The sequence below is a fragment of the Triturus cristatus genome, chromosome 5_1 (genome assembly GCF_964204655.1).
Source record: "Triturus cristatus chromosome 5_1, aTriCri1.1, whole genome shotgun sequence".
Classification (NCBI taxonomy): Eukaryota; Metazoa; Chordata; class Amphibia; order Caudata; family Salamandridae; genus Triturus; species Triturus cristatus.
The window spans coordinates 527719729-527745525 of record NC_140587.1 but is presented as its reverse complement, the minus strand read 5'-3'; the positions used below and the strand labels follow the sequence as shown (position 1 = coordinate 527745525).

Sequence of the window (25797 nt, the reverse complement as noted above, 5' to 3'; positions counted from 1 at the left end):
CTAGATAGGGATGGGAAATAGTCAGTACAGTCCAGAGGTATGGGTGGTTTGAATTGGATTGTTGGTGATAATGAGAAGACCAGGTCAAATAACTGGTCTTTGAAGTGTGTTGGTAGTGCGACATGATGTATAATGTTATGTCGAGGTTGAGGATGGTGTATCTTGTTTTTTGAGCTTGTGTTGTCTGGGAAGTTAAAGTTATCCAACAGGGTGGTGTGGCTGTTTTGGATAGATGAGGTAATGAGGAGATCTGAGAAATAATCAATGAAGTCCTTGTTCTGCCAGGAGTGGCTTGCAGATGAAGTGTTGGTTTGAATTGCAAAAAGTGGGAAATTGCACATCTTCAGCTTCTTGAAGTTCTGTGTTTCTTGCTTGCCAAGGGTGCATGACCCGGAGGATTTATGGGTGACAGTGAGGCCTTCTCTATTCTTATGTGTGTGGTCCACAGAATGAATGCTGTATGTAGCATGTGGGAAGAAGGTCATATAACATATGTGAGGTTGTGGTGCTGAACAATTTTTCTGTAATAAAGAGGGTGTCAGGCTTGTCATAGGTGATGAGGTCTGTAATGTCTGGGGCATGGAGTACTACAGAGCGAGTGTTAATGAGCATAAGTTGCAGTGTGTGTTCGTCAGCTTGATGGTGTATGGCAGTTAGTGGGATGTGTACGAAGTTAGAGCTATAACTTGTGTAATTGCTAAGTAAGTGTTTGGGTGATCTAGGTCTTGGTGTGATTGTGAGGGCTGGCAATATTGGTTGCTGGGTGAGCCACATGGTTATACCTTAAATGTAACATTCAGTGCATAAGGGGTTCTGGCCCAAGGCTCTCCTGGGACTAACAGGCTTGAACCAAGAATGCCCTTGTCTGTGTCTGCCATGTTATTGTGATGCCCTGAAGAGTTAATAGAAGTATAGAGAAAGCAGATGAATGATGAGAAATACTGTGATGGCACTTCCTGTTCAGTGGGATGATGGGAAATCCAGTGATGTCTCATGCTCAGACGATGGATGATGGGGAATGAAGTCCTTTTGTCTGCCACTTCATTTTAAAGAATGTTTTGGTGAAAACCAGTGATGTCACATCCTGTATAGATAGATGATGAGCAATCCAGCGATGTCATTTTCTGTGGAGCTGTATGATGAGAAAAGTCAAATGATTTTACTTCCTGTGGAGATGTATAAAAACAACAAAAGTGCATAGATAGAGTTCTAAATATTAAGTACTGGAATAGACTGATTATTTTAACTCAAGGAGTGAGAAAGAGACAGCCCATTGCTCGTTTTCATGGAGGCTCCTGATATCACCCATTCCTCACCCCAGCTTCCTTCTTTCCCTGGCCCCTTTAATCCACCATAACACGTGCACCACAGTTGTATTCCTTGAAGATAATTAATGCCTATCATGAATTATAAATTTGCATCTTTTATAGCAGATCGTGTCATATACAGCAAGATGGATGCAATATTTGCCACTGAAACCTGGCTTTCAGTTAGATGCTTCCAGTCTTCAGTGAACTCATCCCAGATGGTTCAGCACATGACATCAGCATTGCATAGGCACAAGCGTATTGTTAAAATTATCCATGAATCCATCTGGTCACTCACAACAGTCACCTCCTCACCCCTTCCTCCTATGTAAACCATGTTTAAAAGTAATATCATTTAAAAGTAATATCATCTACTTGGATACCTTCAGTGTCTACACTACCACGATTACAGTATAGGTTTATATCTGACGCATTAATAGAATTTATATCCTCACTAAAAATTGCATCACATTTGTTATTCCACTCCAGTGTCAAAGCTCGTTATTGCATATTCACCTCTATTAGTACATCATGCTCATTCTCCAGAAGCCTGCTATGCTGTGGAGTAATATATCAGCAAAAAAAAAAATGAAACCAAGATTGAGAAAACAATAACACGAATCACAATCTCTAAATGATCTCAACAGATTCAAAGCAGTATGTGAAACAAAAAAATATGATACAAAGTCATATCTGATTTCTATCTGAACACTATAATCCAGGTTAACTGCAAAGGTGTGTGGGTAATCTGTGTGTAATGTGATACATTGCACCAGATAACCGTTTGTAACATCATAGTAGTCGTTGTCATTACCTATCCATATTGTCTCAAACCCCTTGCATGTCAATCAAATGGCTGGTGGTTTTCATAAGGACATGTTAGCCGTTTCTTTGTACATCCCAACAAAGATGCTGTTTAATGGATATCCAAGACAGACTGCAATATGCAGTATCAAAGATGAAGGAATTGTAATACTTTATAACTAACTGAAAACTTTCATCAATACGTAAGTGGAGGAACAAGCTGTTCCCCTGCCACTGTCCCTTTCCCCACTTGCTTTCCAATGTGTCCAGTAGGATGGTGTCTGTGGAGGAAGGTTTGTAGACGTACTGAAGTGGTTTTCCATCTAGCACTTGGATATGTTATATAATAAAATAAGGTGATTGCAATTGGGTTATCCATAGGGATTACTGAAATTTTTTGAACCATAGTACAGTCAAACTGATTAAGCAGTGAAAATATAAATTTTTATACCCGAAAGATCTACTTGCATAGAGAGAATTGCAAGTCCCTAATTGTTATATCTATCTCATCTTATAAATAAGTATTTGTATTTTATGATAGAAAACCACCAATGAAATATTGTTTTATTATTTTTATATTGTATGAATTGTAATTTTTAATAACTGTATGAAACTTGTACTTTTATGGTGACTTTTGCATGCACCGAATAAAGCTGAATTGAAATTGAAATTGATTAAGCAGTGCATTTTTATTTCATGTGGAAACTTATTTTATCATCTATAGTTGTGAAGTTCCCTCTTTCAATTACAAAATACATTTAATTGTGATGAAATCTCTCATACTAGAACTTACCTTCTGTGTGCATTGGAGCAATTACTAGAGTTTGTGTCATTCCAGGGACTCATGCCCCAACAAAAACATGCAATCATATATATTTGAGTTATTTGCAGAAGGAACCAGGAAATGGAATTCATATTATCAAGACATGACTGAAGGGAACAGTCTTGGTCAGTTGGAGAATGTTAGCTTCTTCTGATGGTTATGTTTTTTTTATTGTGCTGTGAATTGGTCGGTATGTGCAGTTCTAAAAAAAACATAGATGTATAATTGTTTAACCTATAGAGATTTGTATAATCGTTTTCACTGTGCATTCATCTCATTTCACCCTGTTCATATTCTGTAGAAGGTTCCACAATTGATAAAATTAAAATTTGCTGTATCCATTCCATTATAGAAATAACACTGAAAACAATGTTTGTGTATTAAGACTTGAACTTTTTATTCCAAATCTATATTATTATCACAGCCATGTTTACTTATTCTTTATTATGATGTTACCTGACAGATTTCTGAGAAAACAGAAGTTGTTTGTAGCCTGGAGGCTGAGATGTTGAAACTTCAAAATCAGTGTGTAGAAAAGAAGGAGCAAATGGAGACATTTGAAGACCTCATTGACCAATTAACAGAAGAGTTACAGTCCATGCAAGAGGAACTTAAACACCAAAAAGAACAAAACGTACAGTACAGTCACCATGTGAAGGAGCTTAATAACACAGTTTCAAGTCTCCAGCAGGAGGTTTGTATTATTTATTAGAAAACAATCATGTTTACAATTAAGTATATAAATAATTGCATTTTGTATTTTTATGTTTATGATTCAGGTCAATTTGTTTCACAATGAACATTGTCCAGTATGTGTAACACATGGGCTAAAAACACCACTATAGAATAAATCATTTGATCTGGAGGTTTGATCAATCACTTTATATCTTACAATAACAGTTTGATCCACTATGAATGATGCATTTCAATGGGCAATAAAAGTATGCCTCCAGGATGTCTGGTAGACCTGTCAGCCTTAGGGTGGTCTTAACCCAAACGTTTTGCCTTCCTCCTCCATTTTTACTGAATTCATTTTTGCTGGCCTTAGGACTCGGTGCACTTTACCAAAGCTAACCAGTGCTTAAAGTTCTTGTGCTCTCTTCTCTAAACATGGTGATATTGGCTTATCCCCAATTCACATTTTTTTATTTAGTTATAAGTCCCTAGTAAACTGGCACTACTTGTGCCCAGGGACTGTAATTGAAATTGTACTAGTTTAGTGGGCCTAGAGCACTGACTGTGCCACCCACTTAAGTAGCCCTTTAAACCTATGTGAGTCTTACTATTTCAGAGCCTGTGTGTGCAGTTTTAAAGTACCATTTCTGCCTGGCAAAATAAATTTCTTGCCAGGCGCAAACCTTCCTTTTTAATTCATACGTTACCCCTAGGGTAGGCCCTCAACAGCCCAGGGGTCAGGGAGTACCGTATTAAAAAGTGGGGCATGTGCTTTTAAGTTTATAAAGTCCTAGTAGTGAAAAGCTCTTAATTCGTTTTTCACTATTGCAAGATCTATCTCTCCCCTAGGATAACATTGGAGTTGCCTTATTACATTTTATAAGGGTTATTTCCAAATAGGAAGGGATCACCAGTTCATGTTTTATGTTTCTGGAATATCAATTTAAAATCCTAACTTATAGTGAAGTCATATTTTAAATTGCAATTCTGAAAATGACACATTTAGAAAGTTGACATGTTCTTACCATAGCCATTTAGTGCCTGTATCCTGCCTCTATTCACATGGCTGCTTGTTACTGACAGTTGAGCTTTGCATATTACCCCTAGAAAGCCACACACAATAGGGAGCTTAGGTGTGCCTGGATGGGCCATCACTGGCAAGATGGTAGAGGTGAGCTGGGCACAGCCCCGCTTGCACCTAAATGGGCTGTGCCTTGCCTCCACACAAAGGGCTGCATACCCCTTGTAGTTAGTCTGGAGCCATGGCAGGTAAGGCAAGATGCCTGGGGACTTCAAAAGGAAACCTCTAGAAGCTTTTCCCCCACTTCAAAGGCATAACTGGGTATCAATACTGGACTTCAGAAACCAAATCTTCAGGACACTTCTGGACCTGTGGATACTCTGCCAGGAAGGGGGACTGATGTGCTACTACAAGGACTACCACATTGCTGAACTGATGCTCTAAAGGAACTGCTGCTCAGCTGTGCTGACCTGCTGCCCTCTTGTCACAGGAAGTACTGGACCTGTAACTTCATCTTGAACCCAGGACCCCAGTGTGACTCCAAGGGCTAGTCTACCGGCCTTGTGATCTGAGCTTCAAGGACATGAAAGGTTCCCCAACCAGCTCCTTGACTCACCTGCAGCGCATTCCTGACCCCCAAGCAGTGCCTCTCAGGTCCTAGACCTATGGAGTGGCTCACTGGCTCTTTAATCAAGCTTTTGTGATCATTGTGGCCATGAGCGGCCCGTTCACACCAAGACTGTACCTCTCAGACTTAAATACAGCTTGAGCTGCCGCCATCCTGGCTCTTTATTGATTGCTTACTTTGGACTGTAAATGCAACGCACCAGCCTGCATGTCCTCGACGCCCGACCTGCTTCTCGTGCCATGCCGACAACCACCCATGATGCTCTTCTTGCTTCCCGGACCTTCTCCAAATCAAACAGGACTCTTGGTACAAAACTTAAGCAGGTAAAACTTCAACAGGACTAATCTAGGACTGAATCGGACCCACGCTCCATCATGGTTGGCTTGAACATTTGATATTGACCCAGTATAGCGAGACCAGATAGCCACGATTTGCACTTTCTGCTTTTAGATGCTATTTTACTGTTTATTCTTTAAAAAATGTAAACTCCGGTTCTTCTCAGTGGAGTTTTGCTGTTTCGGTCTTGTTTCATTTATCAAATTCAGCTCTCTTTTTAACCCGCCTACGGATCCTTTTTGTGTGGTGTTTGTACTTTATTACTGTTTGAAGTGTTGCACAAATGCTTTACACATTGTCTCTAAGTTAAGCCTGACTGCTCTGTGTCATGCTGCCAGGGGTTAAGCACAGTTTAGTTTGGGATTTGCTTGCACTTTACACTGACAGAGATTGGGTTGCTGCTTAACCAGGGCTCACACCCCAGTCAACCAGTCAGTAACCCAATGTCTCACAGTGTCCCTGAAGTCTTATTTATTTGTTGATAAGATATCTAATTTTTATCACAGATTTTAACTTGGGCTAGCACATTCACTCCATAGAATCTCTTAATGCCACTAATTTAAGCCCTTTTTATGCCTAATCGAAGAATAGTTTGAGACATGGCCTATTGTCTGTTCACACAACACATTTCCCTCATGTGTTCCTCGAAAGTAACATCTGTTATTTAAATCAGGCAAGTGACCTAATTTGCTTTAAAAGATGCCAATGTTTTGCGAACCAATATGGTTGGTGTGTGTTGATCCCTGCACCAAGTGCATCTATCTTGAAAAACACATACTCTGGTTGGAGGAGGTTAGGGGATTTTAGAGCACCTTTCAATAGCTGTAAGCCCTTTTCTTGGCATTGGCTCCTCTGCTGTCTCCAAGAAATCATGATCTGATTGCAACAGTCATCATCATTTCCACCTCAGCAAACTAAGAGAAGCCAATGAGATATGCTCCAACATCTATATATCATTGCAACTCTGTAAATTGACTGTTTGTAGAATAAACTTCCCTTGAGAAAATTCACTCTCCTTCAGTCATTAATGTAGTAGCAGAATCTCTGCAGATTCCATTATCCTCAACATATAAACAAACTAAACCTATTTATTTAAAGTAGATGTTCAGCACTTGAATGTCACCCCAGCTCAACTTCTTTACCACCAGTGACAATATAAAGTGCCCGATCTTCAAAGGAATTTTGAGGTCACGAAACCTTCAACTGCAAAATATCTTTTTCCGATTTACAAATGCCCTTTTATGATTAGGAAACATTTTACCCACTCATGAAAGGGCTTTTGCAGCCCTGTCTTGTTCACAAATAAATGGGGTTGCAGGTGTGTTCCCCCTCCTATTTGCAGTGTAGAAAGGAATGTATTAATGGTGGCACCCTATGGGGAGCAGACAGTGACCAGAAGGCCACTGCCTACTGTCCCTAATATTTTCCCAAACAGTAAACTTTTTATTTCTAAAAGTAGCACAGTTCTATTGAATAGTCTTGTGCTGCTTAAAGAAAGTGCTTCCCGTTTGCAAATGCAGGGACTGAAGTTCGCTGTTTGTTGCAGACCCCATTTTGCCTTTACATTCACTCACAGGGAGGCATTAATTATTACCTCCCTAATTAATATTCATCAGACATGTTCTTTGACCACCTACAATTGTACAGTGTGCAATGTGACATATTGGCATGTAGGTCACATAGTAAATTACATGCCATACCAAGCCAATTGGCGTGCAAATTGAACATACCTCGTGAGTGAATGGGAATAGGACATCAGTCCCTTATTTCCTCCTCTTATATTGCAAGAGGGTCAGGCTGATAGTAGCATGCCTTACTTACTGTATTTTCTACAACCACAACCATCCTCTACTTTCTTTACCCTAACATGTAAGCTGAAAGAGTCGATTAAGGTCAATAAAGCATGTCTTTAATTTCAGTCAAATTAGAAGATAAAAAGGCAGTGAGCATATGGATTAAGAGAGATTAAAGACCACCGTCAGATTGGTAGACTAACCACATGGTTTTCACATAGTATAATCATGAATTGTAAGACTACGAGACTTAAAAAAATATTAGGATCATCAAAGAGCATAAGATTCAAGACAGAACTCTGAAGGACCTTAAGCTATTAATGATTATCGGTGAGCACCATAATAAATTTGCATAGTAAAAATAATCTGATAATGGCAATTGTTGTCATTACCCTGCATTTGTAGGTTAGAGCTGGCAATGTTTTATACAAACATAGAAATATTAAGAGAATGTTAGACTATTTACTTGACCATTACAAGAGGTGTGCATTGCATGATGAAGATTTCTATAGGTGATTCACCAGACGTAGAAAAATGGGAATTGAATTACAATTTAAATAGATTCTTTCCACTAAAGCCTATCAGATACCATGCTGTTTTGCTTTATCCAACTTCATGTGTGAACTAAGATTGGCCAGAACAGGGTAGAAAGAGACAAGTAAGCTGAGAAAACCATACTGTCTTCCAAATTTACACCGCAGTAACAAAAAGGCACATATAAGACATAATCTCCCCATCACGTATAATCTCATCATTCAGTATGGAAAACCTTGCTCTTTTTATCATTGTGGCATACAGGACAGAAGACTAAACTCAAAGACTGACACTATAAAAAGTGGAATATCTATGAATGATGGAGAGTGTATATGAGAGGGGGAATGGGTTTGAAAGAAGCAAGAGAAGAAAATCACCTTGACTGACCAAACACGAAATGGCAGTAATGTGAGTGTGAGTAATATGGACCATAGTGATTGTGATAAGTACAGATTGTTTACTTTGCCTGAGCATGGTAGGAAGATTATCCCACCTTACTGGAAGCATGCATCCCCCAGTGTTTTCAAACACCATAAGATATATATTCTAACCTATATTAGATAGGTAAATGGGCCACTTGAAATGGAACATGAACACACCAAAGAGAGATGATGTAAGGCACCTTTATTGCTTACATATGGAGCAATATTGTGATCAACTTCAGGAAGCAAAGGAAGCAACAAAGGTAGAGTAGTTACAAAATCTTCCTTTCATTTTACTTCTCCACTGAGACCACAGAAGAAAACTGGTTCTGCTCAGTCTCCCAGCTATACTTATGGGTTGGCTTACTCTAGGCACCAGAATCATGTAATACCTAGATGCTGAAGACCTGGTATTTTTATAAGAGAATATAAAAATGGGAGATATGGACATTTCACTAAATAATTACTGAGCGAAAACCAAACAACACACTATAGAGAAGCCTGAAATGTAGGTGGTCAGGGCAAGGGAGGGTGTGATTGATGAGACCACATACCACTTGTCTTCAAAAGTAGGAACAGATCTGTATGCCTGAGTACATCATTACTGAAGAATTATAAAATGGAATAGGGTATACAAGTAGCACGGTTTTCATGTATTTGACCTTATCATACATATTGTGCTCTTACGCTATTTGGCCTCTTTCCATATAAAACAAAGGTTCACACACTTTAAGTAAACAAGGAACAAACATTTGAGCTTGAGAATGAGAGCGATTGCAACAGTGGAAGAATACCTGAGTTGGACAAAATCTTAATCTAATGTATTCTAGATTCTAGATTGTTTTTTAAGTAATGAGTAGTTATTCTCAGGAAGAAGCAGCAGCAAGTATTTTATGAGTTTCACGTAATCAAGGAGGGTGGGCACAGTTCTGTTATTACAGGATAGGTTGTTTCAGGCAGCAGTCAAAGCAGCTGTTAAGGATCACTTCTGGATGAGAGATCTTCTAAATCAGATTAACTAAATTTGTACATAATTACCATGGTTGAGGACTCTAAGTCCACTAGAAATGTGTTGTAATTCAGAAAGGTGAGTATGGATGTTATGATGAAAAGCTTTTCATAAAAGATAACTGTAGGACTTGGCCTTTTTGACTAAAGTTCTCTAAACTTTTTACTTTCCCCCTAGACCATTTTCCAGACATAGAGTTGTCAATTTAGATGCTTTGAGTACTTTGCCACTGCTGATCAGTCTCAAAGTACCGATGGTTCCCTGTGTAAAGTGCAATGGTAATTGGTTGGCCATGTTTAGTATGTTGCCTTACTATTAAAGTCCCTAGTGATGTGCACTGTGTGTACCAGGGTTAGGAATGCAAAGGTGCACGGAAAAGGGAACTCAGACCTGCAGTGTAGGGCCTGCGTGAAGTTTGCTAAGTTAGCATGTTGTGCTGACAAGTGCAACCACTTGTCAGGCCTTACTTTCCCTTTTGCCTACACAGTGGGCACCCTTGTGGTAGGTCCCAGGTAACCCCTGGGCCAGGTGCAGGCAGGCAGGCAGGACATATCCTAAGGTGTGTGTTATGTCCTGTCCTGTCCTGGAGCGTGCTGTGGTGAACGTGCACCCGGAGTAAAAGCAATCTCAGGGGCGGAGGGTACGCGTGCCCCACAGCCTGAGACCTTCCTAACAGTCACTGCCCGGAACGGCAGCCCCGGAGGAGCTGAGCTGCCAGGCCAAGCCTCTGAGGCCCATTGAGAAAGTTCTATATCAAAGGCCCAGTTCGCGGAAGGAGGGAAGTTGAGTGGAGTCGAGCCCCCAGGTAACGTGAAGCATTGCCTGGGTGGGGTGCGGGCTCGGAGGGACACTCTCTCGGCCTCTCAGTCCTGCTGGTGACGTGAGCCTTTGCTTCGGCTCAGATTGGGGTCCGTACTGACAAAAGGAGTGGCAGTACCGGGGCCCGAGTGGGAAGCTGTACTGTGTATCATCATTGATCCATGTGGGGGGCAACTGTTATTGAAGAGGCTGACTGTCGTAATACACATTGCCAATATTGCTGCTAACGAACTGCCGAACTGTCTTATGACGCCTGACATTATTCCTGCATAACGAAGTACACGATTGTAGCGCTACACAGTACATTATTTCTAACTTGCAAAGTACAGGATTGTAGCGGCCCGCATTGCATTATTTCTAGGGGTGGGCGGAATTTGTGAAATTCACTTTCGCAAATTATCGCGAAAATGTTAAAAATCTCCGCAAACACGCGTAAATATCGCGAAGATGCAGATGTTTTTTTCCCGTCCGTTCACGGTATGTTCTGCGTGGTCGCGGCTCGCCAACTTACCCATGCGGTTGCTCGCGGGCACGGCCATCTTGTTTTCACTTGTCTCGCTGTGCATGATCGCGAGAAGAAAGACGTGATCGTGCGACGAATGATGTTACTGCGGGCGCGAACTGTCGCAAGACAGCGCAAATGGCTACCAACAATCCAACATCTCGTGGAGAACGCGACCGGATCGGGAAAACTTGTCGGCAAACGCGGGGATTCAGGTAAGGCGATCGCGCGCACGAAAGAATGTATTATTTTACAGCACGAGCAAGCAAAAAATTTCCGGTAAAATGCGGATTGCGGAAACTTCCGCTCGGATTTTTAGCCCAGGCCTAATTATTTCTTCATTGCAAAGTGCATGATTGTAGCTACTCATTGCATTATTCCATCATTGCAAAGTACATGATTGTAGCGGTGCACATTGCATTATTTCTTCATTGCAAACTACATGATTGGGGTGTGACGCATTGCATTATTCCTTCATTGCGCAGTAGAGGATTGTAGTGGTACGGATTGCATTATTTCTCCCCTTGCAAGGTACTGGGGTGTATCATTACGCATTGTATTATTTCTCCTTTGCCCAGCACAGGAGTGTATCATTACGCAGAGCACTATTATTTATTTATTGCAACGTGTATGATTCTAGCATTACGACCAGCATAGCATTGCAAAAGTGGTGGTTGGGATTTGAACCTACCAACCAGCCGGAACGAATATTACCCTGTATTATGTGTTGGCTTTTGTATCGTGTGGTCTGATTGTATATCTCTTTATGTAAAGTTTATACTTGTTTTATCAAACTCATGTGGAGTCCATTTGTAGTGTCACCTGTGGGTTGCTGTGGGCATGGTTACACATACTGTACACGTGTGCCTTGGAGATAGACCTGGCTGCTCGTGACAAGCTACTAAGGGGATGAGCAGGGCTATCTCAAACGGTGTCCTTACTTGGCCTAACATTGAGTTGGGAGTCCTGGGTCACGCATTTGTGACAGTGGGGCGCGACTGGGACTCCGGCTTCCAACATTTGGCGGCAGAGCGGTGGGATGCGATCCTAACATGATTGAAAAGCGCATGTGCAAAACCACTCACAGTAATTGGTGGACATCATAAATTAAGCGCAGACCACGACATAGCAACATATTGTTTTGAAATTGGTTGTTCTATTGTTGAGTAACCTTGAAACCACACATCATGTCTCAGGAGGGGAGCCGGATAGCCGGTGAGGCTGTGGCTGCAGAATTATAGTTTAACATTGAGGCTTTGTATACCTACAAGGTTGATCAGTTGAGGAAATTATGCAGAGCTTTGGGATGTCCAATGAAGGGTAGCGCCAAGAAGGAGGAGCTGCAAGTGGCCTTGAGGGCCTGGTGGGAAGCCAAAGAGGCTCAGGAGACGAGTGATGGTGAGGTGGATGAGGATGACCCAGGGAATGCTTTTGGTCCACAGGATTTCCCAGTGGAGGGACCAGCCTCAGGGGCTGGTAGTAGCCATTCAGGGAGGAGTTTTTCACCAGAGGAGCTGGAGGAAAACCAAAGGCTCAGGCTGCATGAGTTGGAGTTGTTAAAACGTAATACTCAAGTAGAGGAGAGCAGGAATGTTCTCGTGTTGGAAGAGAAAAGGATTCTCTTCGCTCATGAGTTAGGCATTACGGAACTGGACATTAAGGGTAAACAAGCAGAGTCCAGTTCGAATGGTGGCAGTGCATAGTCAGTGCCAAGTGTGGATGAGTACAAGTGTGCACTGGATGATTGGGTAGTGGTTAGCATGGTAAATGATTTGGAGAGGTTGTCAAATTCGGATCCAGGAGAGCCTAGGCTCAGAAATTATTTTCCAGGATTGCACCACCCCGGGTTGAGATGTGGGCTCTTTGGTTCCCGGGAGCCTGCACGAGAACCGGACCTCTGGTCACGGGTCCAGGGGCCTGAAAAGGCCCCAGAGAGGGAAGGAGGGTCAAGTGGCGCAAAGAGATCCCAGAATATTGAGGAGGGATTGCTGGCTAGCCCTTTGTCTCAAAAGAGGGGAAGGAAGAGTAAGCAGTATCCCCAAATATCAGCAGCACGACCTAGGGAACTGGGGGGGGGGCGTAGGAGAGTCCCCGGGTGGAGGCCTAGGGCCTACTTGCCAGAGGTGTGAGGAAGGACACAAAGCGTCAGGAGGGGATGGGGAGTCTGTAGTCAGAGCTCCCACAGTCCTGAAGTTTGTGGGTGCCATGCCTAAGTGGCATGCCCAGAAGACTAAATGGAAGATAAGATTAAGACAGGGTTGTGTTCCCCGGTGGGGTCACCAAAGGGACAGTACCTAGCCAGTGGGGCTGGGTCCCCTAGAAGTGAACAGAGTGAACCCACTCTTAACCTGGAGGGCAGGATGACTGGAGGAAGTATCCTGACCGATGGGCCTTCCCAGGGTACCACTCTCGGGTGGGCTGGGCATCAGACCAGCACCCCTGGAGGGGTCCCCCTGACCGGGAGGGATCCATGGAACAGCATTGTTGGCTCAGGGAGTAGTGATCAAGAAGACCCCCTGGAGTCAGAATGGCGTGGAACAGGAGGGTGTCCCTGTGGTAGAGGGCCTGCGTCCTGGTTTTATCACTCAAAGCTGGGAAGTCCATCAAGGTAATGATTGGTCTACCCTAGCTTTTGGCTGGGAGGGGGTTGTGTAGGACTTGGCCTTTTTGGCTAAAGTTCCCTAAACTTTTTGCTTACCCGCAAGACAGTTTTCCTGACAAAGAGTTGCCAATTTAGATGCTTTGGTTACTTTGCCAGTGCCGATCAGTGTCAAAGTACCAAAGGTTTCCTGTGTAAAGTGTAATAGTAATTGGTTGGCCATGATTAGTATGTTGCCTTACTAGTAAAGTCCCTAGTGATGTGCACTGTGTGTGCCAGGGCTAGTAATGCAAAGGTGCATGGAGAAGGGAACTCAGGACTGCAGTGTAGGGTCTGCGCACAGTTTCCTAAGTTAGCATGTTGTCCTGACGAGTGCAACCACTTGTCAGGCCTTACTTTCCCTTTTGCGTACACAGTGGGCACCCCTGTGGTAGGTCCCAGGTAACCCCTGGGCAAGGTGCAGTGTGGGTAAAAGGCAGGACATATCCTAAGGTGTGTTTTATGTCCTGACAGTGAAAAACAGTCCATTTTGTTTTTCACTGGTGAAAGGTCATTCTGCCCATTGAACAGAATGTGGGAGGCTGGGTATTGTGTTTGCTAGCCTAGTTTCTCATAGGATTAAAATGGAGAGGTGAAGTTTACTATGTATGCACTCACAGTGTCATAGCACATCTTTCTATGAAGGTGGTTTTGTGTGTTCAGAAACCACCCTTTTATACAGTGGCTGAATGTTGTGCTTTAAGCTTTTCTGTGTGTCTCTGCTGTATGTGGATTGACTGTCTGGATCTCAGAGGGGAAGGATGAGATGGCACCAGGCTGACCAGCATCTGGAGAGAGGGCATAGGAGAAACCCCAGGAGGTGAAGAGGCCAGGGTTGCAGCTATAAAACAATTGACCCATCTCCAGCTGAGTGATTAAGGATCCAGACCCCCAGTATCAAAGGGAGAAAGGTGACACTGGGAGAGAGACACCCAGAGACACCCAGAACGTATTTAGGCAGGGGTCAGGGACCCCTGAGCACAACGAACTTCAAAGACATTGAGGGGTATAACTATGGGTGCTGAGGCCCCTGAAAGATGAACTAGGAATCAAAATGGATTGAGACAGAAAAGACTTGGACCCATTTTGTGGTCAAGAGGAACCTCTGCTACGGAAGGAACAACTGAATAGACTACTGGGAAGGACCAATCCATGCTTCATGATCTGGGGCTGGTCTGCAGTTTGCCGTTTAAACAAAGGAAGAGGCTGTTGGGACTGTGCTTCATGCACCTGGGTCCCCCTGCTTGAAGAAGACTGTGCTTTGTGCTGTGTCTTGAAACCCCAAGGGCCTGAGGTGAGCTGGCTCCCTGTTTGAAACACTGGAACATAAAAGTTTCCAGAGAGTTCAAGCGACGAGGTGGGCGCATGTTGTGGCAGCTTGAGACCCTCAGAAGGTGTGCCCTGTGATCTTGGACACACGAAGGTGAAGCAAGACTCGGACGCACAGGGTGCGTGTCGTGGTGCTCCGCAGGCATTAGTGAAGAGCGCCTGGACAGCGTGTGCATCGGAGGTGATGTGAGACTTGGACACGCAGGGTGCATGTCGGGGTGTGCCGCTGGCACTGGTGAAGAGCACAGGGTTAGCGGGTGCTTTGAAGGTGGAGTGAGTCTCGGACGCGCAGTGTGTGTGGCGGGGTGCACCGGAGGCTCTGGTGAAGAGCACCTGGTCATCAGGTTCCCCGGAGGAGAAGTGAGTCTCGGACACAGCGAGCGTGTCGAAGTGTGGCCAGAAGCGATGGTGTAGAGCGCCTGGATATCGGAGCACCAGGAGTTGGAGTAATTCTTAGTGAAGAAGCATGCGTGCTTTGGTGCAACCTGGGACTGTGGAGGTGATCGTCTGATCATCGTGTGCACCGGAAGAAAGTGAGTCTTTGCAGCGTGGTGTGCGTGTCTTGGTGCAAATTGAGACTGCAGGAGGGAGTGCCTGGTGAGCGTGCACTCGAAGTCAAAATAAAGACCCATCAGCATTGTGTGTGTGACTTTGTGCCCGAGGAGACCCGGAGGGTGCTGTGGTGAACGTGCACCCGTAGTAAAAGCAATCTCAGGGGCATAGGGTACGTGTGCCCCACGGCCGTCTGAGACCTTCCTAACAGTCGCGGCCTGGACCAGCAGCCCTGGAGAAGCTGAGCTGCCAGGCCGAGCCGCTGAGGTCCATTGAGAAAGTTCTACATGGAAGGCCCAGTTTGCGGAGGGAAGAGAAGAGAGTGGGGTCGTGTCCTCCGGTAACGTGAAGCATTGCCTGGGCGGGTGCGGGCTCAGAGGGACACTCTCTCGGCCTCTCAGTCCTACTGGCGACATGAGCCTTTGCTTCGGCTCAGATTGGGGCCCGTACTGATCAAAGGACTGGCAGTACCAGGGCCCGAGTGGGAAGCTGTACTGTGTGTCATCATTGATCCGTGTGGGGGGCAACTGTTATTGAAGAGGCTGACTGTCGTTATACACATTGCCAATATTGCTGCTAACGAACTGTCTTATACTGCCTGACATTATTCCTGCATAACGAAGTACACGATTGTAGTGCTACGCAGTGCATTATTTCTCCCTTGCAAAGTACAGGATTGTAGCGGCCCGCATTGCATTATTTCTCCCTTGCAAAGAACAGGATTGTAGCGGCCTACATTGCATTATTTCTTCATTGCAGTACATGATAGTAGCTACGCAGTGCATTTTTCCTTTATTGCAAAGTACATGATTGTAGCGGTGCGCATTGCATAATTTCTTCATTCAAAGTACGTGATTGGGGTGTGATGCAGTGCATTATTCCTTCAGTGCGCAGTACAGGATTGTAGCGGTACGCATTGCATTATTTCTCCACTTGCAAGGTACCGGTGTGTATCGTTACGCATTGTATTATTTCTCTTTTGCCCAGCACAGGAGTGTATCGTTACGCAGAGCACTATTGTTTATTCATTGCAACGTGTGTGATTCTAGCATTACGACCAGCATAGCATTGCAAAAGCGGTGGTTGGGATTTGAACCTACCAACCAGCCGGAACTAATATTACCCTGTATTATATGTTGGCTTTTCTAACGTGTGGTCTGATCGTATATCTTTTTATATAAAGTTTATACTCGTTTATATCAAACTCGTGTGGAGTCCATTTGTGGTGTCATCAGTGGGTTGCTGTGGGCGAGATTGCACATACTGTACACTCGTGCCTTGGAGATAGGCCTGGCTGCTTGTGCCAAGCTACTAAGGGGGTGAGCAGGGCTATCTCAAACGTTGTCCTTACTTGGCCTAACGTTGAGTTGGGAGTCCTGGGTCGCGCATTTGTGACAGTGGGGAGCGACTGGGACTCTGGCTTCCAACAATAAAATAGATTGAAACTGACCCACTTGACAGAGATCTGTAAATTTATTGGGTGATCTCAAACCATGGTTTAAATGAAGCCCTCTGTTTTTTGTGCTTTGAGTAGCAGGAGCTTTGCCAACTTCCAGTTCTAGAGATTTTTCATACAGGTTCACAGAGTGGAGATTAACTCAATAGTAGATGCACTTAGATATATGAGTGTGTCATAAAAACAGTGGTGCAAATGCCTGCCTTCTGGATGATCAGACTCAGAGCCACCAAAGCTCTTGTGATACTCTTAGATTTCAATTAACTTCCACGGGTCATCTGTATTGAATGCTGCCGATAAGCTTTGAAGGATGAGTCCCCTTTGTCCTAGATGGTGCAGATATCTTCCAGAATTCTCATATAAGGTTGGTAGCCTGAGTCCTGATCTACCAGATTATGTTCTCTAGTTATGATGTTTCTCGATTGATTAGTGATGCATCTTTTATCTAGTTTTGTCTAGCTGCGCTTGGTTTACGATCTGCAAAAAGTTGAAAAGCAGGTCTACACTGTGGTCTGGTTTATTTGGAATAGTTATTTTTTCCGCATCTATAGAGAGTTTGTGAAGGTGCCTTTGGAGAGGGAAACATGGATTAAGCTACACCAGGCAGATTAAAACAAATTAAAATCATCCTTGACATTAGTGGCAGGTCAAGGTAGTGGCTTATCGTTTTGAATTTTTTGATGATAGCAGTAAGCCTGGGCAAAGCACTACGCTACGCTCGCGTAGTTTGCGAAGTTCGCGCTACTTTGCACTACGCGAATTGCACGTAGCACAGTGCGAGCACGCGTAGCGTAGTGTTGCGTAGTGCTGCGGTCATTTTTTGCTTGCTCGCGGACCTCAACGTCAAGTTGGCGACCGCGAGCAAGCAAAATGACATCCCGGCGAGACTTTTTCCTTGTTCGCGATCAGCAACATCAAGTTGGCGATCGCGAGCATGGAAAATAAACCTCCCGGCGAGATTCCCAACGCGAGGAGGTCAGGTTTCTCATTGCGAGTGGTCGCGTATGATCTCGACCGCTCGCGATGAGAAACTACCAGTTCGCGTTGAGAAAGCTGCCGCTTGAGTAAAAATCTACCCGAGCAGCAGAAAACTACAGCTCGCACTGTGCAAGATGCCATTTTCAATGATTGCACAGTGCCGGTTGCTTGTCCGCACAAGGTACTACGCATTACGCGAAGTGCTACGAGTAGCTCGCGTAGTGCGCAGTGCACTTTGCGTAGCTTCGCAAAGTGCTACTTCGCGAACTACGCCCAGGGTTAGATAGCAGGTAATTCTTCAATTTTGGTGACTAGGAAAATACCCCTCTTGTTTTTAGGTCTCGCCTGACCCAGCGCATGCGCTGGTCTGGCGGGACTTATTGAGAGGGCTCCAAAAAGTGCTACCAGGCCAGCCTAGAGCTACAGTGCATTTGCGCGGGCGCGCGCGCTGCGCTTTACCCCGATTACTTTCACTTACGCGGCCGCTTTGATGTTTGATCGTTGTCGCGATCGCGATCACTTTCACGGCCGCTTGTTTAAGCTGTCTCCATCATGTACAGAGTTCTCTACCCCTGCACCCCGTGTGGCTCTGTTTCCCAGTTGCTTCCCTCCATTGCGTTCCCCCAATGCAGCCCTCCACTCTCCGTTGCTTTTGTTGGTGTTACCCCCACCACCTTCCCTCGTGTTGCTTCAGCCAAATCAGCTGCTTAAAAAATGCTATTGCTCAATTTCTTTTTAGTTACCTATCCAAATCCGAATGATAATTAAATGTGAAAAAAACAGCGGTGCCTTTTTGTAGGCGCGTGCATGCATGGTGCGTGCGCCTACAAAATGACATGGCACTAACTTCGAAGATTTTTTTTCTATAAACTTGAGCTCCGCTGCACAGGTCCACAAGCCATACCGAGACCTTTTAGCTTTACCAGTGCTTGTTTTGAGAATCTGGTCACCCTACATAACATCCAACATACACGGTACTTGTAACCCATTTCCTGACCGCTGTATTTCTCAACTTTTTATCCACAGTTTACTAACACTGTACAAAGATCGGCATCACGCAGAGTTCTTCTTTCTTTTCACTTGTTCCCTAGCGTTCAGAAACGCACAATGAAGCATGTTTAAATACATAACTTTTGTAGCATGGAACACTTCAAGCTCCGCAACGAAGGAAACTTTTTAGCAAAGACTTGGGTAAGCAAAAGCCTTGAGGCATGTGGAAATAACACGTATCATCACTATATACTTAATTTTGCCAAAATGGCAGGGATTCAGTATTTCAGAGGTCAGAGTCTGCATTTTTGCATATCACTATCTGGCAGTAGGTCACGATCGTGGTAGATAACTCGCAAGCACTTACTATTCACCGATATCGGTTGTGCATTTTCTCTTTTCGGTATCGGTTTGGCAACCAATCCGGGTTTCATCTGTCTTTCATGTGCTTTTCAGTTGCATGTTGGGAGATGGAGTCCCTCTACATAGACTCAGTCAAATGTCAGCATCTCAGCTGCAACCGAAAATCCGATACTCAATACTTTACAGCCAAATTCTCTTTAATCTGCTGGGCAACGGCGTCAAATGAGGTGCTCACGCCCCAAGCAGTTCCGACTTCAACAGCAGCAAATGTGATTCAGGACAGAGGGGACACACAAGCAGACAGCTCATTGTTTTAGGTCTTGCTGTTTTACCACTGTGTAACAAAAACAGCTTTGCTCTTTATGAGACTTCTAGATAAGTGATGTGCCGCCTATCTTCCATGCATTGGAACTAGGAAACTTGACTTTTAAACCCGGCTTCCCCAACTGTCAGCACCGTGTGATGTTGGGCAGAGCAGCTTCTCTCCGGTTGCTTTTGCTCCCTGGGCTGCCAGAATATGCACTTGTGGAAACAATCTGCCTACCCCTGTTTTAGTGCTAGGTAAATCATCAATTATTCTGTTGAGCACAGAAGCGCCCAGAGGGGGTTATGTTTGCTTTTGAGCGTTATAAATCTTTTCTCTGCTCCCCCCCCCACTCTTTTCCGCCAGTGCATGTCTCTTCCCATGCATTCTATATGTTTATTCACTTTGCTGCACAGACCGCAAACCTATTTTAACAAAACACCTTCTCGGCACTGTCTGGGGCAGAAAGACAGATCGTTGAATGGGGTCACCGTCTCTGCTCTCATGACCCCTGCCAAGGTGGGGTTGTGCCTTTCTGGCAAGTAGTTGTAGAAGCTGGCACAGACGGCGAGGACTTGGCTTGAATACCCCCAGCTGGCACTGAACACACACCCTCCCTGCCAGCATAGTTTTATTGTGTAATTCTGCCCCCTGCCCGGAAGGCTTCTCGACGCTTTACGGTGAGCAGTTTGCAATGGATCAAACCAGGCGTGCAATGCCCATTGGGATCAAAAAGCTTCAGTACCCCCCATCGTGTGTGGAAGCCCGGGCTGAGACAGCTTCCCGGGCACACACACAGCTGCACCCGAGTGCTTCACAGTTCTTTAAAAGACCATTTGCTTGTAAATGAGGCTTTGCTTTTTTTTTTCCCACCCCTTCTAGAGCCCCTGCATCTCCACTCTACTGGAAGAGTCAGCCCCCCCGAAATTTTTTCTTAGCCCCCCACCCCCCTGGAAATTTGCCTCTAGTTGCGCCCCTGGAACAAACATAGTGAAGGGGCAACCGAGCAGTGGGTAAACGGAAAGAAAGGCAAGGGTATTTAAAGGCACCCAAGCCCTCTAAGGGGGCGGGGGCAGGTGTCGCAAGAGCAGAATTTGAGGTTTCTTATCTTTTAGATTTGTTTCATGGCAGTTTGGATGGTATGTTTTTTCGAATTTCTTGCTGAGAGTTAAAGAATACATTTTCTGAACATTACCCAAAGCGCCTAGAGGCAATACTGTTTGTTTCGCGAGGCTTGCAAGACCAATTCATCAGTGTAACCACAATTATAACGCATGTCTGAGACAAGGGCCCTACAAGTCATTTTGGGAGTGTTCCATCACATATAATTTTTTATCAAAGATTGTTGCCTTTACTTTTATTTTCATTGTTTATATCTGTGCGTATATAGTAGGACCTATGGAATAGATCTGAAGTACATATGTATGACTTTGGTGTATATAAGCGATGTGACCACTCTGTGGTGCTATACACATGCTCTATGTACCAGAAACATGCACTAGGTCTTCCAGAGATTGGACCTCAAAATGTAATTCATTATCACATGCATGCATTGTATGTATTGTTATAGCGCTTAGTCAGAAAGACAGACTTTGTGGTGGTCAGGGTGGCAGGGGCGTGCCTGTGTTGTGGCGGTTATGAAGTTGCTAGATTATATTCTGGCGGTTAGTCTTGTGGCACCATGGTCGAGAGGGGTGTTTCTCCGTTTCCTACTTGACCCCAATTGTAGTGTTCGATGATGGGCTGACCTGCCCTTATTCTTGCATCCGTTTGAAACATATGTGACGCATGGACTTTAGACAAAGGGATGGAGGAAATGTCATTAATTCTAAACATTTTGATGGAATATTCTAGGAAGACTTGTACCTGGATCGACTGGTGAAACTAACTTGTTGCACGAGTGGATTACACAATCGATTTCTCAACTTCTTTTCTGCCTTGAAGAAGTCCATTTGTGTATGGACGAAATGCGTTGGCTGGTTTTTGCTCTGCACATATGAAGCAAACTTAAAGACAATCATTGGCATAGCCAATAGGTCTCGCCTTTGAGACCTTACAAGTATTTAGTTATGCAGCACAATATCCTTGGTGCAACAGCATCAACTGTTGCATGGGTAAACACTTATACGGTCCCAAAGGCGAGACCTATTGGCTATGCCAATGCTTGTTTCTTTTAGGTGGAAAGGTAGGATTAAGCATTTGTTTCAGATGAGAGTTATTTTGTTAGTACCATTAGTGAGAGCATTGAAAATGTTTTCTTCCCGGGATTGGTGTTTGATTTAATGTGCCAAAGATAGAACAAATCGTTTCGGTTGATGTATTTCGTTGACCCTCTTTAAATTTGGATGTGGCCAAAGATAGCTATTTGTTTTCTTTTCTCGTCATTTTTTTTCTTTGGAGAGCCAGAAGGGGTATTTAGTTGTGTGCCATTTTTTCAGTATTTCTGTTCATTCGTCTTTTGCCATAAATAGCATCAGAAAACCGAGGCTGGTTGGGTCACATTTTTTTCAGTGGAGATGGGCCACTTTATCTGTTATTGTCAGGACGGTGGCATTGTACTTTATGATTTTCGTCAGTAGACACATGTAGTTACATTAATTAACAGTTTCTGGGAGTAGTCAGCTTCATTTTTCGATGGCAGAGCATGTGTTACGTGTAATAGACGTTGTCTGGCCAGTCAACTTGGATGTGAGAGATACATTTGATGTATCATTGTCAATTTAGATCTAATATCTTCTACTTTTTATGTGTGAACTGAGAGTAGTTTTCAGGGAGGTTGTGGAGTTGGGCAGGGTTCTTAAGGTTAGTGCTGAATTTTTATTTGGGGCAATACTGAAATTTCCTTAGACGATGTTTTTCATGGACTCCATGAGGCTGGATGTTATATAGTAAGTGACATGGTTGCTACGATTTTCTTTGAGCTTTGGGGGGTATTAAATGTTATGCATTAGAGTAGTTTGTGTTGGGGATATTTTAATAGTAAGTTTAATGTATTTGTTGGGGATATTGTAATAGTAAGCTCAATGTATTCAAAAGTGTCATAGTATGCTGATAGGTAAATGTTTGCATTAGAGTAAAACTGTATGTATGATTGAAAAGTGAATATGTAACTCATTGCAGGCTTGGTCAAATTATTTTTTTATTCCTGACGTAGAATAATTTAGAGTTCCTATTTCAAATCTGATGCCACAGTGAATGTCAAAGTCCAATTTAACAGTACTATATATTAGTCATTCTGTTTACTAAAGTTGATTTATTCTATATGTTTCAGTATCAACAATGACACTGAATCATAGCTATGGATCATAATACTTTGCATTGAATTGTGCTCGTACTCAGATGACATGTTATAAATGTCTCATTTGGAAGATGTAGTTGACATTTGTCATCATGAAATGAAAGTAAAAGTTTAAAAAGAAACACTGTTGTCTCTCACTGGGAATAAACTTACCCAAAGAATTTCCTACAGATTGGTCAATTGCCCTATCGAATACTAACAGCAAAATGCATGCTAAGGCTTCCTGTTGCTTCTAAGCAGCATATTTTTATTGTTCAGATTTGTTTAGATAGATGTGTGTTAGAGGTGATGTAAACATGTTGTACTCCTTCATAGGTATCTGAGAAACAGGAGGCCATGTTGCAGCTTCATTCAACTTTGTCAGACTATCAATCCAGTCATGGCCATTCCAATGAAGAGTACCATACACAGATTTCCAAAGCCGAGAACCTTCAGAAGGTAAATTATTACGAGGGCTTTGTGTGCACTTTCCAGGTTTTAGCCTGATATATTTTATTTAATTCATTTATTTGTTGATTGCACATTCTTCTACTGAAATGGGCACATTTATTTTAATGTATTCGTTTGCAGATGTAACTGAATGGTAACTGAATGCTAATATAACAATCATCATAGGCCATTTGGTACAGACCCTGTTCGTTTTCTCCTTCCTACTGTACCTAGTATGGCAGTCACCTCCCTCAAGAACATTGAATTCTTCACAATCCTGAACTCTCTTCAATACAGAAGTGTAAATACTAATCAAAAACAAAGGAAACTCAGCTTAGTCTGGGTTAGGTGACAGGACACAAAACTATTCCTCTTCCTGTCTCTGCTCTCCGTCTGGCCTGTCCATAACAATGTGTGTCTGTAAGAACGGGCATCTTTTTCAGTAATTTCCCCTATCTTTTTGCCTTCTGACCTCCTGTTTGGACTAGGTGCTGAACTTCGTTTTTGCTGGTGTTAGGCACTTTTTCACTGCTGACCAGTGCTAAAGTGCATGTGCTCTAAGTCTAAAATATAATGGCAATTGGTTTCTCCATGATTGGCATATTTGATATACTAATAAGTCAGTAGTACAGTGCACTACATGTTCCCAGATCCTGTAAATCAAATGCTACTAGTTGGCCTGCACTACTGATTTTGCCACCCACGAGTAGCCCTTCAAACCTGTCTCCGGCCTGCAACTGTAGAGCCTGTGTGAGCAGCTTGAAACTACAATGTCGACCTGGGAAGTTAGCCTACTTGCCAGACCCAGACCTTCCCTTTTATTACATATAAGTCATCCCTAAAGTAGGCCCTAGGTAGCCCCATGGGTAGAGTGCAGTGTATTTCAAAGGTGGGACATGTACTTTGGAGTTTCACATGTCCTGGTAGTGAAAGACTGCTAAATTATTTTTTCTCTACAGCAAGGCCTATCTCTCGCATAGGTTAACATTTGAACTGCCTTGTAACCCCTTGCAAGTGTAGCTTCCAATTGAGAAAAGATAGGAAGAGTACATTTGGTGTATCTGGACTCACGATTTAAAAACACATCTTTTAATGAAGTTGTTTTTGAAATTGAAGGTCTGAAAGTGCCACTTTTAGAAAGTATGCATTTTTGTACTTTGCTTCTGCCTGTCCCTAGAATACATGTTTGGATTGGATGATAGCTGGGCTTTGAACATTCCCTATAGACAATCACACACAAAGGAAGCTGATGTGTGCCCTGCATATCCTGATGGCCTATCCCCAGGCTGATGGGTCTTCCTGAGCTAGAGTGAGAGGGAGGAGCTGACACTTGCACCTGAATAGGGCTGTGCCTGTTAACACACAAATAGTTGCATATCCCCCTGTAGTGTGTCTGGAGCTAGGGCAAAATAGGGCACTACAAAGACCCTTCTTTGAAGTCTCCCTTCTACTAGGTGAAAATGGCTATAGGCACTGGACCACTTACACCATAAACTCAGAACACTTCTGGATTGAGAACATTCTGAAAGGAAGAAAAGCTGTTGTGCTGCCAGGAGGCGCTGCCACTTTGCTGCTTGCTTTGCTGTGTTGGCCTGCTGCTCCTTGCCTGGGAGTGAGAGTATTGGTCTTTTCTCTCTACATCCAGCTTCTCCAAAGGTTTTCGAAGGGCTTGCTTGGGCTTGCCTCCTTTTGCTGACGTCTCAGGGATAACAAAGACTTCACCTGCATCTTGCTACCAGCACCTGGGCTCCTCTGCTGTGAGTCCTGCTCTGTCAAGTAATGCCAAATAAATTCTTGGAAGGGAGTGTTTCGTGCTGCAACCCAAGAAACCAATGCATCGAAGGGTAATTTGGAATTGGTGCATTCCCTGTGAAATTGATGCATTGCTGCTGCCTTCGTCGAAGCCATGGACACCGCTTACTGAGGGGTCGATGCAATATCCTCGGCTTACAACGCAGCCAAGGAATTCCTGGCCCGGCATTGTTTCTAACTGACGCATCGCCTTTAGGCCAGTGGTTCCACATCGACACCTTGGAACTGACGCACAGCGCTCTTGACATCGACGCATCAATGACTTTGCCCGACTTCAGCAACCATGCATTGCCTTCGACAGTGAAGCATCACTTCCGTATTTCAATGCATCGTCCCCGAGCATCGATGCATCCAAGGTGCTGCCAGTGAGTTTGCAAACCTTCTGTATCCAGCCCGTGCTCTGTCGCGGTCAGACGGAACTTTTGGATTTGCCCCGGTCAAGTGTGACCAGCTAGCATCAGTTGGACGTATTGACTTCTAAGCACTGCATTTAGATTTAATCTTGTAAAATTCATATCTTGACTTGTGTATATTGGATTTTAGCTGTTTAAGTCTTGTTTTACTCAGATAAATATTGGATATTTTTCTAGACTGGTGTGGAGTACTTTGTGGTGTTTTCACTATGTTACTGTGTGTGTGCCCAAATATTTTACACATTGCCTCTTTAGTTTAGCCTGACTGCAGTGTGCCAAGCTACCAGAGGGTGAGCACATGTAAACTTTGAGTGTGTACTATACTTACCCGGACTAGAATTGTGGTTCCTGCTTGGGCAGGGTGTATACCTCTGCCAAACAGAACCCCAATTTCTAACATTTTCATTTTTTGTAAGTTTTTTTCTGTTTTCCTTTCCCATCTTGCAACATGAAATCTGAATCTGCTGCTACAGTGCAAGCAAATAAATAAATTCATACATACATAATACATACATACATAAAAATACAAAATGTTGTCATATCAAATTTTTAAAAACTGTAG

At 43.6% G+C, this 25797-nt stretch overlaps 1 protein-coding gene across 4 annotated transcripts in view; it reads left to right on the top strand.

Moving 5' to 3' along the window:
- Nucleotides 1-25797, top strand: part of LOC146831152 (uncharacterized) — a 1851363-nt gene that overhangs the window by 849628 nt on the left and 975938 nt on the right. For all 4 annotated transcript variants that reach the window (XM_085605390.1, XM_085605389.1, XM_085605391.1 and 1 more), the window contains 2 exons: nt 3398-3628; nt 22897-23019. In XM_085605390.1, the coding sequence (XP_085461516.1) occupies nt 3398-3628; nt 22897-23019 (354 nt within the window). The remainder of the gene's footprint in view (nt 1-3397; nt 3629-22896; nt 23020-25797) is intronic.